Source organism: Morone saxatilis, unplaced genomic scaffold, assembly GCF_004916995.1.
Source record: "Morone saxatilis isolate NCDOM2014 unplaced genomic scaffold, NCSU_SB_2.0 Contig5, whole genome shotgun sequence".
NCBI classification, from domain to species: domain Eukaryota; kingdom Metazoa; phylum Chordata; class Actinopteri; family Moronidae; genus Morone; species Morone saxatilis.
This window is the reverse complement of record NW_023340095.1, coordinates 13074946-13093397: the sequence shown is the minus strand read 5'-3', so window position 1 is coordinate 13093397 and position 18452 is coordinate 13074946. Positions and strand designations below refer to the sequence as shown.

The 18452-nt window shown below is 39.5% G+C and overlaps 1 protein-coding gene across 1 annotated transcript; it reads right to left on the bottom strand.

Annotated features, from left to right (window-relative positions):
• Positions 1-88: 88 nt before the first annotated feature.
• On the bottom strand, positions 89-12390 carry ttc21b (tetratricopeptide repeat domain 21B). Its single transcript, XM_035676858.1, has 29 exons — positions 12228-12390; positions 11824-11953; positions 11603-11713; positions 11345-11511; positions 11077-11199; positions 10560-10717; positions 9857-9941; positions 9618-9716; positions 9299-9491; positions 9095-9192; positions 8564-8764; positions 8293-8422; positions 8053-8210; positions 7271-7495; positions 6803-7041; positions 6333-6405; positions 5038-5148; positions 4814-4952; positions 4410-4516; positions 3060-3248; positions 2745-2855; positions 2571-2652; positions 2312-2462; positions 2069-2230; positions 1788-1983; positions 1270-1494; positions 981-1101; positions 827-894; positions 89-740 (listed from the first exon to the last, which is right to left on the bottom strand). The coding sequence occupies exons 1-29, from the start codon at positions 12249-12251 to the stop codon at positions 663-665; spliced, it is 3954 nt and encodes a 1317-aa protein (XP_035532751.1). The 5' UTR covers positions 12252-12390; the 3' UTR covers positions 89-662.
• Between the last annotated feature and the right edge of the window lie 6062 nt (positions 12391-18452).

Below are 18452 nucleotides of genomic sequence, written 5' to 3'. Positions count from 1 at the left end.
GGGGGGGGGGGGGGGGGGCACATATGCTTATTGATGCATGAAACAAATCTGTGAGAAAGAAAACAAATCAGCCCCCTTGACAGATCTTAATAGTTTTATTTTGAAATATAAGCTTTTCAGTATTACAAATATAGGCATTTATCTGCATCCTGATGATATTCACCACAAGATAAAACGTTTCAATATTGATTTTTATGAACAGTAGGGAATTATATCAAATACAATATGAATATGTCCTGTCTCAAATAAACAGATGTCTAACAGGAAGGGGAGCACGTTTCAATTTCTGAAAAATAAAACTTAAATTATGAGTTTTAGACAGTGCTGTTCTGCAAGATCCACATATTTTCTATCCTTTTATGCTTTTTTGGCTTTGTGAGGAAAGAAAGAAAAAAAAATGTCTGCACATGTCTGAACCCCTCTGCACTGTGATTTCCCTCAGGATTGCCAGCACCCAACTATTCATATACTCAAAAAAAATGTACATAGCAACGTGTTTAGGGGGTTTTCCCAAAGAAATAATAAAAAAAAACAAAAAAAAAAACACACATTCTTTTAACTTGACAGTAAAAGCCAAACAATAAAAGTGGATTCAATAAAAGCAACAGAAGTACTGGCTTCATCTCTCACTCTCTCTCTCACACTCACACACAGTTCCAACACTAAGATCTCAGTGCTACACGAGCTTTGTCCAGGATGTCCTTTCTCATTCTTGGATAATTTGGATGAGCAACCAGAACCTGTTGACAAAAAGCAACGATTAATTCCAGGGAAAGAACAGATTTATTCTCTCACTGCAAACTGTAAACATCCACAGGTGTCTCACCTTATGACACACGTCTATGGCATCAACATGCCTCTTTGCTTTTAAGTAGTTGAAGGCAAGCTTGTATCCTGAAATAATAACCAGCACAACATGTTAGAAATATATCTCAGTCTCCTTATAAATTGAACTGGACATGTAATTTTGGATGACATACCAATCGTTGGGTTAGTCCGATTTCCATATTTCCAAGCCAGTTCATAGTTGAGTGCTGCATCACGGAATGCCTGTTCTTTTTCCATTATGTAGCCCATATATTCATAAGCCTTACAGCATGACTGTGGAAAAAATGGAAATTATTATCACAAAGAAATGTACATAAAAGATGGCCACTACATTAGAAAGCAGCACAAATCTCCCAAATAAGGGGAAAGCTGTTTTTGTGTGAATGGGACTGCCTTGTTAACCACATAATATTCAAGCAGTGACAATATTTTCAGGCTGACCTTGTTATGATTGAGGCATCTCTTTAAGAGGTCCCCAGCCATGTCATACTTCCCCGAATGGATGTAGATGTCTGCCAAGAGCAGCCAGCTCTTCTCAAACTCGTCGGCGTCAACAATGCTCCAGTTCATCTTAGCTATGCGTTTGAGCTGGTTCCTGGCGCGAGGAGTTTGTTTTAGCATCATATAAGCGGTCGCCATGGCCAACAGTGCCGGCACGTGGTCTTTCTGAATTCAACCAGAGATTCCTGGTTAGACAAGATAAACCTCACAAGACCCCCCCCCCCATTTGTTCACACCAAAACACACAGACTTCACTTTAGTACATTAAGTAAAATTTACCGTACAATCAATGATATAAACTGTATATATTCTGTTTAAATTCAGCCCGATTGATGCAGTTTATAACTAAATGGAATGACTGACATTAAGAGAGAGCCTGAAATAATGCACAGCTCCTGGTGTGGGTATATTTACACAAGAGTGATGTAACTCATGCACACCATCTGGAGTTTACTTACCTCATTGTTTGCAATCTCTGTGAAAACACTGAGGGCTTTCTCTACATTGGTCTTCTGCTTAGTGGCCAGAAAGCAGTAGTTCTCCAGGATACGGAGCTGTGTGTGTCCACCCGGTGTCTGAGGCTTTAACTCCTTCAGCAGCTTCTCGGCTGTTCTCACAGCGACCTGCTCTGACTCCTGCTTCTCTGTGGAGTTCCTGATGAGAGACAAAAGGTGAGCATTAGAAGTCTGGTGGTTTTCCAACAATAAAACATATACTGTATAGTCATAATGCCACTCACCCGATTTCACCATCTAAATTCTCAAATACTTCTCCTCCAATGGTGTCGTTGTCAGGGTTTAGGTAGATTTCAATCATGTTATACACTGCGTTTTGACCCCAATCATTGTCTTTCCGTGCTTTGTTAAAGTGTCGCAGGGCATCATTAGGTTCTCCTGTGAACCTGAGCAGCAAGCACACGTTAAGTCACAAATCTTAAAACAGATGTTGCTATAATTCCGAGAAAATGCTTTTCCAAACTTACCAAAGATAAAGTCCTTTGCAGTAGTTGAACCCAGGGTCAAACCTCGTCCTGGAAGAATGTTTTTCTGCCATATCAATAAATCTGGGAACTTCTTCCAACTTCCCGGCCCGCCTCAATAAGTCAATAAGACGTGACAGTGTTGGGTAGTTGTCTGAAAGGAACAGGTGTAAGTTATTATGCTTTCCGTTTAGAGAAGGTCAAATCATCAATTCACATTTGAATTCACCGCAAGAAAATGTTAAACGTGGCTGTCTTGCACCTGGTTTGCGCTCCAGGAGTTGTTGAAAGTGGAAAACTGCCTGTTCATAGTCCTGCTTCCTGAACATAATGTCAGCCATCATCTAAGGACAAAAATACGGAAGAAATAATTATCTATAAATTAGTTATTTTAATTTTATGATCAAAACTGTGGTGAAAAACAGCCAGAACAAACCAGAGTTGCATCTTCGTTGCACTGGTCATTCTTCAAAATGATGCTGCACTGCTCCTGGCACGCATCAACCTCATCTAGAGTAAGGTACAACCGTGCCAACTCCAGCATCACCTAGGCACAGGGAATGAATTTAATTGAATTTATGTGACAACACTTCTGGTGGAATAATGTAGATAAATCAGACTTAAGTCAATGAACAACTAAGATCACAAATTAAAAAAAAAAAACACAGGCACCAGACCAGAAAAGATGCCAGTGCTTGTTAACCACAGCTGCAGTGAGTACACAGGACGTTTTTGATTCAGCTGCACTGACCTTGCGATCCGTCTCACAATACACAAGAGCTTCTTTGTAGAATTTGACTGCTCTCTCATAGCCCCTCTGACTTGTGTAGTGTTTAGCGATCTCAGCACAGATCTCTGCAGCAAGCTGCTTCTGCATGGGGACGGCGTCAGGCTGCTCCAACTGCACCCGCTTCAGCACCTTGGCCTGCACATCCCGGGCCTATATGCAGCGAAAACACAACCTCATTATGAATAAAACAACAATAAGAAGCATCATCCCTATCAATTCTGTAGGAACAAGATTAAGAATATTGAAATTCAAGATAGATTGCATTACTTTATGCTACTTGACGTTGTTTTAGGCTGACCAGTAGATTTTGCTGCAAAATATTTGATACAAAATGTGAAAAGATTACAAAGGTCCTGTTTCAAAAAGCAGGTTTAACAAACTGAGCCTAGCCCTGAACTCTGAGTTGACTAACCTAGAGATGGGAAACAGAACAGCTGATCGTACATCCACTCTTAGTTAAGCTCTTGTGCACTGAATGAAAAAAAGCCAATAGTGGAGCTCGGATACTACAATTCACCCTGACAGCATGTAAATAAAAGGCAAAGCCTCCATTTCAATCCAGTAGGCACAGAGCTGTTAATGCATGTATTTGTGGACGGTGCACATTTATCTTTAAAAAAGAGCCGTAAGTTAAAATAAATTTAGACTTCATGCAGCCTGTTTAAAACTTTAAAATTGTACTCATACGTCACAATCCTGCTCACTCAGAAATATAGTATTATAGAAATGATGTTCCATCAGTGCGACCATCTTTCACACTTTAAGTAATAATTATTCATTTATCCTACGTGTCTAAAGCTTTGCATAGATTTTTACCATTTAGACTGAGATTACACATGATGTGCAATAAACATTTTAGTGGAACTGCTATAACAAAGTGACATCTGTCTTATGTGAGTAACAGCGTTGTAAAAAAACCCATTAAAGTTGTAAAAAGGACATGCAGAGGTTTTATTCTGAGCTGAGGGTGAATGCTGTGTACTATTTGACTGTAAGGGCAAACTGACAGCTTATCAAAGTGGTAACTTTAGATAGTCCCGAGTTACAAACTAATATCCAACCAGGATTTTGATTGTGACACAGTAAACCTGTGCTAATTAATGTGCTTTGACACAGACTGAATCAATGACAAAACAAACAGCATGTCTTGCTTTTTAAGATGGAGGAGATGGACAGAAACTCATATGGTAACTGACCCAGAGTTTAAGCTACCTCTCTTTCTGGAACTGAAAATCCAGAGTTTCCCTCATCTCAAGGTTAACAAACTCAGAGTTTTCACTAAAAACAGACCACATAACTGTAAACACTTACTCTTTGTAGGGAAAGTAAAGCTTCCTCATTTTTGTCAACCTTATTTTGGATCTTTGCCAACAGGACCAGGTAACGGCAGTCATCTGAGAGCGCCTGCAGTTCATTTACTGGGTGGGTTTGAAGAAGTTATGTTAGAAACAGCACAAAACAATAAACAGCTAAAAAATAATCAGTAAATACCTTATTTAAAACATAGTGAAAAGATGTTTTGATTTGCTTTACAAATTCAAAGCAGTTTGGTATAAACACCATTTTTTTTTTAGTTGCGTGTAGCTGTTTATACTTGAGCAGTATCAGTATCACATCTGTGCACAAACTATCATCATGACTAGATTCTCTTATTCTTTATCGTGGTGTTTGACGTCAGGAGTTCGCTGTGTGAAATACTGTGGCGTCTTAAGTACCTGGTTCATGGGCCAGGGCTTCATGCAGGACTCTCTCACAGCGCTCATATTGCTTCATCTTCATCAGCAGCTCAGCTAGGTCATAGCGCAGGAAGTTCTGTTGCTCAGTCTTCAGGGCCGCCTCATAGTAATTTATTGCCTGTGTAACAGCAGCTTTGTGTCAACACTGTTTTTTTTTCTGTGGGTGAATCATGTTTACCTTTAAATGAGTGTACAACACAAACCTTGACGTAGTTGTGAGTCTTGACCAGGGCTTTTCCGATCTTGCTGGCTAAAGCACCATCTTTGGGGTTTTTCTTCAGAGCGTGCTCATAAACCTCAATGGCTTTCTCTGGCTGAGGATAAACACGTCACACGGTAAGTGGTGTCGCAATTTGGTGTTGGTTTGAAGTTTTTGTAAATACTATTCAGGGGGTTTAATGTATTTCATTATTTACAAACTTTTGTGCTTCAAAATAGGAGCTACGTAAAGAGACGATTTCTGATGGTTGAGTTTGTTAAGGTCTATTTCAGGTTTGAATGACGTCATCTTACCAAACATCACAACCAGAGTGTGTGTTAACATGCTTGACATTAGGGAGGCTCAGTTTGCCTCCCTGGGTTATGCATGAAAGAGAATACTGTTTTTTGAAATTACTTCTTAAGTATTGCCTGGTTGATGCTTATTTCCCTTCCACCTGTGGGTGAAACATTGTGTGGTCACTATTAATTCCTCCTTTATATAAAATACTGTGTCACAGTGTTCCACTGTAGCTCACAGTTGTTATTATATTTGTTAAATTTACAGATGGTGTGCTGCTATGTGTACTCTCCTGTGGATTACTATACTTGATTCTTGTCTAATCCTAAAAATAGCTGTTTGATGTTGTTTTCCAGGGCATTTAACTTTTTCCGCTCACATTTGAGTTATCAACTTGAAAATTAGTCTACAATTTTTCAGGCTTTCCAAGACACATGGAAACTACTGACAGTGGGCCAAATTATTCAAATGAATGCATTTTAACTCTGCCAAGAGGAGAAGTAGATTTGCTTACTTAATGTGTTGTTTGATAACTCTTTATCACTATATGTTTTCCTGGCTCATCGTACAGTAGCATCATGGAGCCTTCTTTGTACATTTTCTATATTTTGCAGAAAATCATCCCCAAATGATTTGGTTTCATCATACTGCTCTCAACTGCAGGGTAATGGTTGGAAGAGGGAGGTCCTGTGTTCCTTTTAGACACTAATCATTCAAAGTAAGACATTGATGATGGACTTCATTACAGCTCCAACACATCATAATAGAAGGAAAGATAAGAAAACAGCAAGGGTCCTTTACATGAGTGGTAAAAACAGGAATGGAGAAGTATATTGAAACACATTTGTATAACTGCCCTATGTATAATCTCTATGAAGTCTCTTGAAGCATATAACACCTTTAAAACCATTTTAAGTTTGCCAACATTCACACAAATTTGAAGTTTATATGGGATACAACATATCTCAAAGACACAGATGAATCACATCTCCCACTTACTTCTTGAATGTTAATGTAGGCATCACCTAGTAAGAGGTATGTGTGAGGACTGGGCAGCTTCTCCACCATTTCTCTGGAGAAAACACAGATATCACATCACATATGGCGTAAGGACATAATGTTTGTCCCTGCTGGTCTGAGGTTCAGTCATGCTTTACTCCGTCTCGGCTGTTGATACAAGTAGCAGCAGAAGACTGCAGGCAACTGTGCACATTTCTTCTTTACTGCATGAATGGCTTCAGTTAAATTTTTATTTGATTTACTTTACGTTTGTGGTCTTCTAAATCCTACTACAGACTCTGCTGGATGAAATGTTGGTGCACTAAGAGTCATGTATTTAATTAAGTTTCAGCCATTACTGTCATTACATTTACAATGCATTAGGTTTCGGCTACTATCTTGCATCAAGATCACTCTTAAGATTTCAGTATGCTTTTTTTGGTCCATTTGGATCCAAATTTACTGCTCACCTGTAACAGCTTGCATACAGACGTTTCTCTTTCCTGTGGTTCAGATATATGTCTCCCATTTTCTCCTTGGCTTGGATGTAGTAGGGCTGCTCAGGGGTAATGTTTCTGAGCATACTCAGCGCCAGCTCGGTGTCACCACGCAGCAGGGCCAGGTCTGCATTGGCAATGGTGACACGTAGCTCCTCTGGGGTTCCCGAGAACTCGTTGATGGTATCCTGCATCACCTTTGCTGCTTCATGCTGAAATATTAAGTCCATTCATAAGTTTATACTGTATTTTTTCCTTTAAGGCCGGGCATACGTGCAAATCCAACAACACTACTGGGAGGAAAAGCTTAAACAATACTCATAGCAGAGTACAATACAACACTACTTTACATAAACCATAAAGGACAATATCTGGAGTGCTTCAAATTAAACAGGACAGTATTATGTACAATCCTTCTTACATCAAAACTCACGATTTTACCTGTTCTCCGTTGAGCCACAGGGCCTCAGCTAACTCCAAGAAGACAGAGACACAGTCAGCAGGACTGAGCTCAATCTTCTTGTTCTTGGATTTGGACGAGGATCCAGCTCTGCGGACACCTGGAAGACTCATGGCCATCTGCAATGTCTGAATGGCTTCCGTCAGCTCACCCATTTTCTTCTGAGCCTGAGCCTTGATCAGGTGGTACAACGGATGTTCTCGGATCTTGAATGGACAAGAAATCATGACCCATTTGAATATGCAGTTAACCAATATCAAAATTGTCCAGGTCGTGTAAAAATCCTGTGGTTGAGTTTGTGGTAAATAACATTCACCACAAAAATAATTTTGACCATCCCAACCAAGGTAAACTGTTACTGATTATATTGATTCTGTATTAACCTGACTTTCACTATAATTTATACCAATGCATACCAATGGAGCTTTTAATAAGCCCAAACTTGACTACATAACCAAACAGTTTTTAACTGTTGACATTATACAATATACACTGATATCTTATCAACACAGACTGAGCAGACACAGTTCCCTTTTTTGGATACATATTAACCACATACTTTCTTCTTCCTTTCACCTACATCCTTAACTGTATCACTATGCCTAACTGAGGACAAGCTGACATGCTCCTACATGTTACAGATAAAGGAGACAGAGCTACAATGTATTTGCACATTTGCCTTGAGTCAAATAAAGCCAAAACACACACTGTCTCATAAACATTTAGCAGCCAATAACACTATCCATGTTGATGGTGATCTTACCTCAAAGTTATGGCTGAGGCAGAGTTCAAGAGACTGGGAACACAATGTGAAGTTACCCTGCAGAAGATGGATCTGTGCCATTAGCAGATGAGCGTCTGCATGAGAAGGACACTGGTCCAGACAGTGTTGTAGACTGCTCTGAGCAGCGTCAACGTCACCTGAAGGAACACAGAAGCACTGCAGTTTAAAACAGTATGGGCAGAAAAGAAACCATATATATTTTTCACATGCAGTGCTCACCAGACTGATATCTGACTTTGGCGAGCAGGAAGACCCCTTGAGGAAGACCTGGCACAATCTTGACCACAGTATCCAACAATGTGGCACAGTGCTGCAGCTGAGGAGCAGGAGGTTGGCCCTGGGATGGAGGCTGAAACAAAAACAGTAAGAGTTGTTTTATGGTGGGTCTCATTACAAAAGGATTAAGTTTGCGTAGCCCAAATTTAAAACCCAGAATTCACATTTTAAGGACCAATGAACACACTGTCATTGATGAGTCTGCCAGTCGTACCTTAGCAGGACAGAGAGCCAGATACTCTTTGACAATTTCCAACAGGAAGTCAGGGTTCAGCTTCTCAAAGTACTCCACTCCCAGAGGCAGACCCTGCAGGTTGGAGAAGTGTGTGTCCACAGCATCATTCAACAGATTGGTCACCTCTTCCTGGGGCCGGTGCTTTTTCACTGCCAGAACAGCACGGAGGTACAGTAGCTCCTAATTGGGTGGAGAGAAAAAAAGAAGAAATTAACTAAAAGAAGAAGAAAAGCAAAAATGTTTGGATAAAAGAAGAGAGTTAGAGGTGGGGAAACAGGAAGAGAAAACTTGGCAAAGATATTACGTGTGTGCTGGATCAAAGAGAAAATACTGAAGACCCACAAGAGCAGCTGCTGCCTATCCTGCTAGGTGCTTTTGCTTAATGCTTTTCAAACAGGTCTTAAAGCACATTAATGATTCTAAACCATAAGCCTCTTCCTCTAGGATACTCTTAATAGAGTTGAAGACATTTCATGCTGTCATTGGTCAGCATTTATAAAAAGACTTCACCCCTGATTTTCCAATAGACTGTTGAATCTCTGTGAGAAATTCCAACTGTTGTTCTGCATCTTCAAGGTGGCCCTCTATCAGCTGACAGCGAATTATACCTGCAAAACAAACAACAACAAAAACAGTTATATCCTCAGGAATAAAAGATGTATGTTTGGACTGTCCGTGTCATTTAGACAACATAAAAAAATAACATAAAAATACCAGTCAAAGCAGAAACACTTGTCTCATCCAAAGTCATGGCAGTCTTGTACCACTTCATGGCATCCTTGATTCTGCCCTGAAGCACCATCTGGTAGCCCAACTCTGTGGCTAAATCAGAGTCACCCGATGCCACAGAGAAGGCTCTTTCCACCATCCTAAACGTCTGCTCAATCAGCTTCTCATTTCGTCCACACTATGACACAAAAAACAAAAACAAAAAATGCAGAAATTTCTTGCAAGTTAAAAAAAGTCTTCAGAAGTAAATAGGACTAAAAGTGTAGAATTAAGGATTTATAGAGAACACTGAAAGTTGTCGTACAACACGGGTGAAGGCCAGAGACATCCTGTAGAACAGCTCTGGGTTGTGTGGTTCCAGGATCTCCAGGCTGCTGATGAGGTTTGAAAGCTGCTTTACTGACTGCCAAGGGGGATACAAAAACAGTTTCTGTAAAGTGACCAGCACTTTGCCACAGCTCCAGCATAAATGCCAGTATTTACTATTTTATTTGGATTCCTGCAAACCTATGAGTTCAAAGAATGTGATAATGTGAACTTTACCTCTGTAATATCTCCATCTCTACATAAAGAATGTAGAGCTAGCATCCGTAGTGCCTCCGGGTTATTTTTATCCTTCTGTAAAAGCCTGAAATATGACACAAGGTGCTGTGAATGAAGTCCATCTCCTCGACTTAATAAGCTTGGATTTCTTTGATTGATAGTAATAGAATAGGTGATACTGCTGCAGCAGTTGTTGAGCTCCCAGACAAATAACATTAAAACTAAAAGGAACTGTGAAGGCTGTCAAAGGATGTAAGGTATACTGTATGCTGTTTGCACCCCTCCTCTTCACAGCCTCCAACTGAGGGCACCACAGAGTCTCTAAACTTGGTACAACTTGAGTAATCACTCTTCCTCCTGTTCAGCAAAGCTGAAGCAGCAAATCCTTGGAATTGTGTTAAGACTTCTGCACTTTGGCTCAAAGACCTGACACTGGCCAAGGTCCAGAGTAACAAGCACAAACAATGGCTCAATCATTATGTCCTGGTTTGAAGCATCACACTAGTGTTTCATTTGCACTTGAATGCTGAGCTTTAAGGAAAGGCTGACAGTGTTTTTTTCTTACATCCCTTGTGCTTTATGATCTCACCAGAGACACTGTAACCTTAAGATTCTGGGGAAGAGAGCTCTGGCAAGCTTGCACTATGAGAGATGCGGCCGGTGTATGACTTGGGAGCAACCTCCTAACCACCTCATCAATTACCTGTGTGCTGCATCTGTGGTTTGCTCCCAGTCTTGAAGGCTGAGCAACAGTTTCATCTTCTTGATGAGGGCAGGCAAGAACCCAGGGAAACTAACAATGACCTGGTTAACCATCTCCAATGCTCCGGAGTAGTTCTGACGATATTCATAGTATTGTGCCTAGGAAAGAGCACACGTCACTTAGTCATCATACAACACAGGCTGGTACAAAACATGACTATTACTTTACTTTTTAATATGAGTGAAACATCTAAATGTCTAAAGGTAACAAACCTATAAGGAACAACAATGGAAGCAATATTTCCAAAGTTACAGAGGAATAATCCAATTAATGTACCGTCCAAAAGAGCTGCAAGATAAATTATAACTGAGCTAAACACTAAAATACACCAATCGCAGTGATGGCAAGAGACACACTAAATAAAACAGAGTCAATTAGAAGCTGTAAAAGGCATAGGAAATATGGGAAATCATAGCATCGTAACATTTTCAATATGGATTTGTAATTCCCATCTCACCTTTCCCATCAGGGCAAAAACATCTGCTTTCTCTTTCAGTCCCTCGTCGAAGTATTTTCCAGCCTTTCTGGCATAGGTGTCTTTCCCAGATGTCACATCTATCCAGGCTTTTAGGATTATCCCCTGAACAACAAATATCAGTCCAAATTTGACAAAAGTGCAAAGATATGACACGCATAGCAACACATACACTCCAAGGCTTTGCATAAAAATGGGGAAAAAAATATTACTGATGCATTTCTACACGCAATAGAAATGCAAATCTCACCTCTCTAGAGCCGTTGGAGAGTTTGATCATCCTCTCTGTGTACTCCCTCGCCTTATCATTTCGCCCCAATAGCCAGAGAAACATCCCAGCATAGTACAGACTCTTGGGAGATGCACTTTTACGATCTTCTTTGACCTTAGCATCGAGTTCTTGAATGACTTCTCTGTCTGTGAATACAAAGACACTCATTATCAGATCATCACCCACGTGTGTGTGGTCCTTTGGCAAACATCTGTGAGAAGGACTGTGCTGGCTTACCTGGGTTTGTCTTCTTTTTCTCAGCATAAACAAGGGCCATTAATGAGCAGAGAGACACGTCTCGACTATCTCTTATTGTCTCCAACTCTACTGAGGCTTCTCGGATTTGATCTGTAGTATCAAAAAGACATAAGTGCATGTATGACAGATGACAATGAGACGCTCGTCTAACCAGGAAACGCCCATGCTGTTGTTATTTTACATGATGTTTCCAAGCCTACCTTGCATTAGGTTCCCATATGCATGGAAAAAACTGTAGATAGGAGCACTGCTGAATTTCCTCTGCGCAGCTGCTGCAGCGTTCACAGCGTGATTGAAATACTTTTCATAGCAATAGTACCTGAGCAAAGTCTGCGGAAAAACAGAGAGAAGACACTGCTTTTTTCACGAGTTTAAAGATAGTGATAGTAGCTATAAGTTAACGCTAGTAGCAAATAACCCCTGTGAAATGAACCCTGTGTTTAGCTTGTTTATCAGTATGAACTGACGCTTTGAAAGGTCCTAATTTATGGTGGAGGTTGGCTACTTCTCTGTATCCTTTAGCCGGCTACATTGCGACATTGTTGTAATATTAACGTTATTCTCCAGGTGGCTGTAACGTTGTCATTAAAACACGTTCACTTACCAACGCTGTCTCTTCGTCCTCCATCTTGGCCGAGACGCTTTGTGCTTCAACAGTAAACTGGTGTGAAAATAACTGCTAATTTATCCTGTCTGCGTTGTACTTTAGTATAAGAACGACCTCCATATAGTTTTAATACAGTTTTGTGTTTTCGCCATCTTGTCCTTTGGCGTTGCCCGGTAACTAAGTAACGCAACCATAAGTATTTAATCCCTGACTCTTTTCTTCCAGGCACCACTTCCTCTCTGGCTGCTCGTATGTCCCGTCTCTTTGAGTATGAATGGCAGTGCTAAACCGCAAACATAGCTTATACAACCACTGCATCCTGCGTAAAACATTTAATTGGTAACGTTTTTGGGCGATGATTGGTGAACAGGGTCGGGTCTCTCAACCTGGTAGAAAGCCTGACAGTCCAAACTCAGGAGAGCTACGATTTTGCGGCCACCATCTTTACGTTTGAGTCGAGCTAGTTTCGCCTTTGTATCACCAGGTGGCGCACTCATGCTTTTGATAAAATACTACTTCTGCTACTATATATACCACGACTACTACTACTTTTACTATTACTACAAATAATACCCGAATAATACGTATAGTCTGTCCACGGAAGGTGAAGGGATGTGTGCGTGTTCGTGTTTCACCATATGCGCAATGATTTTATGAAATCATGTTTTGAGGCTCTATTGCATGTCAAAGTTAAACCTGCTTTGAATATATTGAAATAATGTGAGGCCAACAATAACAGTGGTTTGTTTCATGTGGTCAGTAGGCTTGTTGTTGGGCTATCGGTTTCCCAGACATACACAATTTTTAATTGTCACTTTAAGGAAGACTTTTGAAGATAATGTCAACATCTCATTTTTATATTATTGTTATCTTATTAGTTATATTATTGTTCTCCTAATCCAAACAAAACAAAAATCCTCCGATTAACATATCTTTACATAGTTTTGCCATGCGCACAGGGAACATGTTTCCATCCAGCCAGTGGTGGCCCAATGTTACGCAACACCATGCATTGACTGTTCAGTATGAACTCTTGATGTCTACAGTGTTGAGTCGAGGGCAGGAGCAGCCAGTGTCCAGCATGGGTGCAACTGTTCCAAGAGAGACCTTTCCATGCCTTGTCAGATACTATTTAGCACTAACTCTGGCACATAATCATTACTCTCTGCAGCACACATCAATGGAAGAGTAAATCAGGTTGGTATCGAGCTCTGTGCATGTGCAGCAATGGGAAATGACTATGTGCTGCATCACACAATTTACCTCTCACAGCTTTGAACCCATATTGTCAGAAATTATATGACCAGAAGAAATACACATGATACATAATATATTATCTATTTGATATGAACTCTTTTGTGTTCATTCATTCATTAATCCAAATAACTTTGGATAAAAACATTTCAATAATAATCATACAAAGTAGTTACACGGTACATAATGAAGGTGTCGCACTTAGCAAAGAGCAATAAATACTGCATGTGTTGTTGCACTTACAAGGAATGCATTTGAAAACCTATTAGAGGAAAGACTGTGGAATATGTACCCCCTGGGATATACTGCTGTAGCATTCTAATGGCTATATCCATTGTGGTTTGTACAGACCATTATTGATCAGAAGAGCCATGCCCAATACATGCAGCTCACTTGCTAATGAACTCTTTTATTTTTTTTTCCCATATGTGTTGCAATAATAAAAAAGTTGCTTGAAATTTGATGGCACACACACCCACGGTACTAATTTACCCTTGTAAACAACAGGTAATGATCATGGTGAGGGATTTCTGTCTTTTTACCTATTTAAGTGTATTCTTGTAATGTGTAGAATAAAACAGTAAAAAATAAAGGTTGAATTTGTGCAATCATCTGCTCTTGATAAGATGTTGTCTGTAAACTGCTGTATTTGTGTTAGTGTGTTGATGTGAGCTACTGAGGGAGTGGTTCACTTGAAGTGTGTATGCATGTGTGTGAATCTGTGCGATTTAGTGGTCGAGATAAAAAGTGAGTGTGTGTCTCTGTCTGTGTGTCTGTCTATTAGCACATTGGAGAAGGGGGGGGGGTTACTCACCACTACCTAATCTAATGGGATTTTCTCCCCATCTATCTAGCAAATAAAATTACAGAGCTGTTATGAGTAGCATTCTCAGATTTCTCTCTGAATTGTTTTTTATCCTGCGTTTCCATGCATGCCAGTGGGCGAGATCCCGAGCCAAATAGACATCCTTTCACATATAACATGTCCACATACTATTGCCCATGCAGCTTGCCAGACTCCCTGGGTGGAGACGGCAGACCAACTTCCGACCTTCCACCCTAATGCAGTCTAACAAAGGAGCTTGATGTCATGTTGCTGGGCAACCGGGCAAGGAGAATCTGCAGAATCACTCTTGATTTACTGGTCATTAAAAAGGGCATTCTGTAACCCCACCAGTTGCCATCAGGTGTGTGCTGGTTTCAGTCATAAGGTACATGTCAAATGTATATTGGCTCTTTTACGTCAATTGATGGTAGAAATTAGACAATAATCTTTTACAGAATAAGAATATTTTGGTGTTTATCATTTAACTAATTGGCCTGTTTGTTTCTGTTATAATGCCTTGAGTTCTGAGAGCAAGCTAGCAAACCTTTATCTTCTCACTGGCTTGTCAGGAAAACAACATGTGAGCCATACTGTGCTGTCAGTGGGTGTGGTGATAATAACATCATCGTTGTGAGACAGATTGGCAGGAATAATCAGCACTTTGCTATCATCCTCCTGTTTACTGCCCTCAGGATTCAGCAGCCACAATAGGTAAAAGCGATGTTGGACTGTAATGAATATTTGGATTGTTATTAATAATTAATAAAATGTTCCACCCACTTAAGATGCTAATAGTTTCCGGCAGGAGCCACAAAGCACACTCAGAAACCAGATTCTAGCTTCTTGCTCAGATGTTTGTTGAAACATACTGCTCACTGAAAAACTCACTCAAACACATTTTCAGCTCTGAAACGCCCTTCTTGACCATGACTGACTAAAATAGTTTGATGTTTTCATGTCACTAAAGATGATTTCAAGTCATACATTCATGAGTGCTTTCAATATCCCAAGAGATCCAACAGATCAATATAAGTTGAACCATTTACAGTTAAAGTGCTCATTACATTTTGCACATGAAATGGACACTGATAACTTTAACATTTTACAGGTCCTGAAATGACACTAATGCTGATTGTGGTTGAGTAGCTACCAGCATTGTAACAATCATAAAGCTTATAACTATAAAAGCGGATGCTTAATGCCTCCAAATGATGTGGTTAGCACTTTAGCTTAATTTTTCTAAATGAAATCCCCTCACTTGACTGGAAACTATTGCAATGATTTCTCATCAATATCATTCAACTGGAGTCATGAATCATCGCCTGCACGATATAAATGATATTACCAAACAAAGATCAAGTATAGTTGATGTAAGCCATTGGCTCCTAAAAATGCAGCATTAATTCTAATGAATATTGACAATGAAAAATTTGAAAATAACCGCCGTTAACTACAACGGAAACATGTGAATCGCTGCACATTCACAGTTGTCAGATGCTAAGCAAAGCTAGACAGGCTGACTCATGCTTACGCAGAAAAAATAAGAAGCATGTGGGAAAATAATGTAAAATAAACACATATCAATCATGGCATTTTGTCTTGGGTGCCTAAGTGCTCTTTTCACATTTTTTTTTCACACGTTGCCTTCTCTAGAGATAACAGTTGTGATACATTGATCCTAATTGTGCTGCCATCAGTGGCCTGTCAGCTAGGCATCAGCCTCTGGTGGTCTCTGGTGCCCTTTCAACCAGACACATATGAGAAAGGCCCCCTTGGACCCTGCTGTGCCTAGTGCTCTTCTCACTAAATAAATATACTGCAGACTTGTATTGTAGACTACATTATTTTGGTGTTTCTGACGACAAATATTAAGAGAAAGAAAATATTGTTTTATACCAATCCTAGGATCTCTGTTTTGGTTTCCTGTGAATAAAACTGTGCACATCACAGTATATTATGTAAATTATGCATATTTAGTGTTTGAGCAAGAATATCAACCTCAAGAAATGGGAAACAGTTTTAAACAAGGCTATACTGTACCTGCACATAGCAAAAACAATAGCAGAAAAGCTCAGGCCCTACACAACGTGGATAACAAATGAAAAAGCTCACAAACACCTTTCTGCCACCCCTTAAAGTCTCCCTGCCACCCTCTCACCACCCCATGAATATTTCTCTTGCCCCTGGCTACTGTAGTTAAAGTCAAAAACAAATGTTGCTGAATGCCGCTAGATAAGACAGAACAGTTATTAATGTAACAGAGGATTTGAAAAGACAGACATAAAGTAGTACACCGTTTCACCAGAACAAAGATAAGCAATGCATAACGAGCCAACCTTTGGGCAGTTAGTTATTTTTCCTACAATCCACTGTAACCACACTCTCCAGTCAACTCAAAAAGAAAGAAACACAAATCAAACTGACCCTTACATACATTAAACAATACATATATTTCTTTTATATAGCATGCTAAAAGAAATGAATGTTTTACTCATACTTGAGGTACATGTAATCTTTATTCTTTTGGCGTTTCAGTGAAATGGGTTATAGCAGTGTCTTGCATGCAGTTTATTTATACACTACAAGCATTATGCATATGAATGATGGGAGATGTGGAATTCTGTGTAATCAAAACATTCTTTCATTATGCATAAAGTATAGTGTAAGTATTACATATTTTAATCACATGCAAAATATACTTACATGAATGGAATTATACTTTTATAACATGGAACAAGAGAGTTGTGACACAGTTTAGGGTGGATGTCATAGCTATGGGAAGAACTGACAAAAGTAACACAACTGCCACTATAAAATGTAAACAGAAGTAGGAAACAACCAAGGGCACATGAGATGTGTGATGCCATGTCCTTAAGACAATCATTCAGAATATTCTCAGCCATTTTTCACCCAACTTAGATATTTATCATGATAAAGATTGAGAGGTAAACTGTAAAAAATCAGTTTACAAAGCACACACAAACGTAAAAGAGCATCTCCCCTTTTTTCCAGTCCCCATTTCCAAATAAAATATGCAGTTAAAGGTTGAATAAAGTGAAGTAAAGGTTAGCTAGCATAGTCATATAACATCACCAGTAATCAAACACATGGCTTTGTCTTATGAAGAAAAATTACCATCCATTTAACAAGATTTAAGGAGATTTACATTTTTTACCTCACAGCTCCTGCTGAATACACAATATCTGTATCTGCTCAAATACATGGAGAATATATTTAGTTTTGTATCACAGGTAATAAATAGAAATTGTTCCATAAACTCCATCATTTCATAATCATTACAGCATACACATTGAGGTTTATTATCAAACACAGCTAAGAAAAAAACAGACAAAATGAGGAAAAAGTAGACACATGGAGGACACCTGTATTTAGTAGAGGTCAAAACATGTTAAGTGACACTGCTATCCTGCAAATAGACAATTTTACAGATACTCTCCTCCTAGAGCAAACTGTCAGAGATTTGTGGTAAAGAGAGGTAACTTATAACAGGGTCAGTGTGCAAACAACATCAGCTTTTTCTTGAATTTCCAACTTTGAAAGAAAAAAACCTTCAGTTGAAGACTGTTTTTAGCACAGTTTCATGATAAAATAAGCACATAGTTAGCAATATTGTAAATAACATCGCAGGCTGAGATGAAGTATGTGATTGATTGTGTTGACTGAATAAAACTGAATGTGCAAAGTACTTATGCCAAGTGTTACTGCTCTGACACTGATAACCAAACATAATCAGCTGGATTTGTTTGGACTGCAGGCTAAGGTTGTGTTTCTGTAATGTATAACAATCAGCCATGTCCAGACAGTATACTTTGCATCATGAAGCATGACGGACAGAGAGAGAGAGCTACTCTCTAGCTACACTCTAGCATGCATAATCATGGAGAAACATTCATGCAGGTCTACATTTCTAGTTAACTGCAGCAACTCCGACGTGGTCTCTTGGATTTGTCAAGTATTCTAAGTGCTATCAGTTAGCAAGACTGGCCTTAAAGCAATGCTGCTTGCTGTAAAGACTACCCCTGAAGGAACAACGCTTTTGAAGAGTAAAAAAAAAGTATAAAAAGTCAATTAACCAAACTATGAATTCTGAAAGTAATAACATTAGAACTGTTTTTCTCTGC

What these genes read in the sequence shown, in the direction of transcription:
- ttc21b (XM_035676858.1), bottom strand. Translation starts at nt 12,251, where the DNA reads ATGGAGGACGAAGAGACAGCGTTG. An exon ending in CAAAGTCAGATATCAGTCTG is followed by an intron (nt 8,211 to 8,292) that starts GTGAGCACTGCA and finishes GTGTTCCTTCAG; the next exon opens with GTGACGTTGACGCTGCTCAG. An exon ending in CCATAGACGTGTGTCATAAG is followed by an intron (nt 741 to 826) that starts GTGAGACACCTG and finishes TTTTGTCAACAG; the next exon opens with GTTCTGGTTGCTCATCCAAA.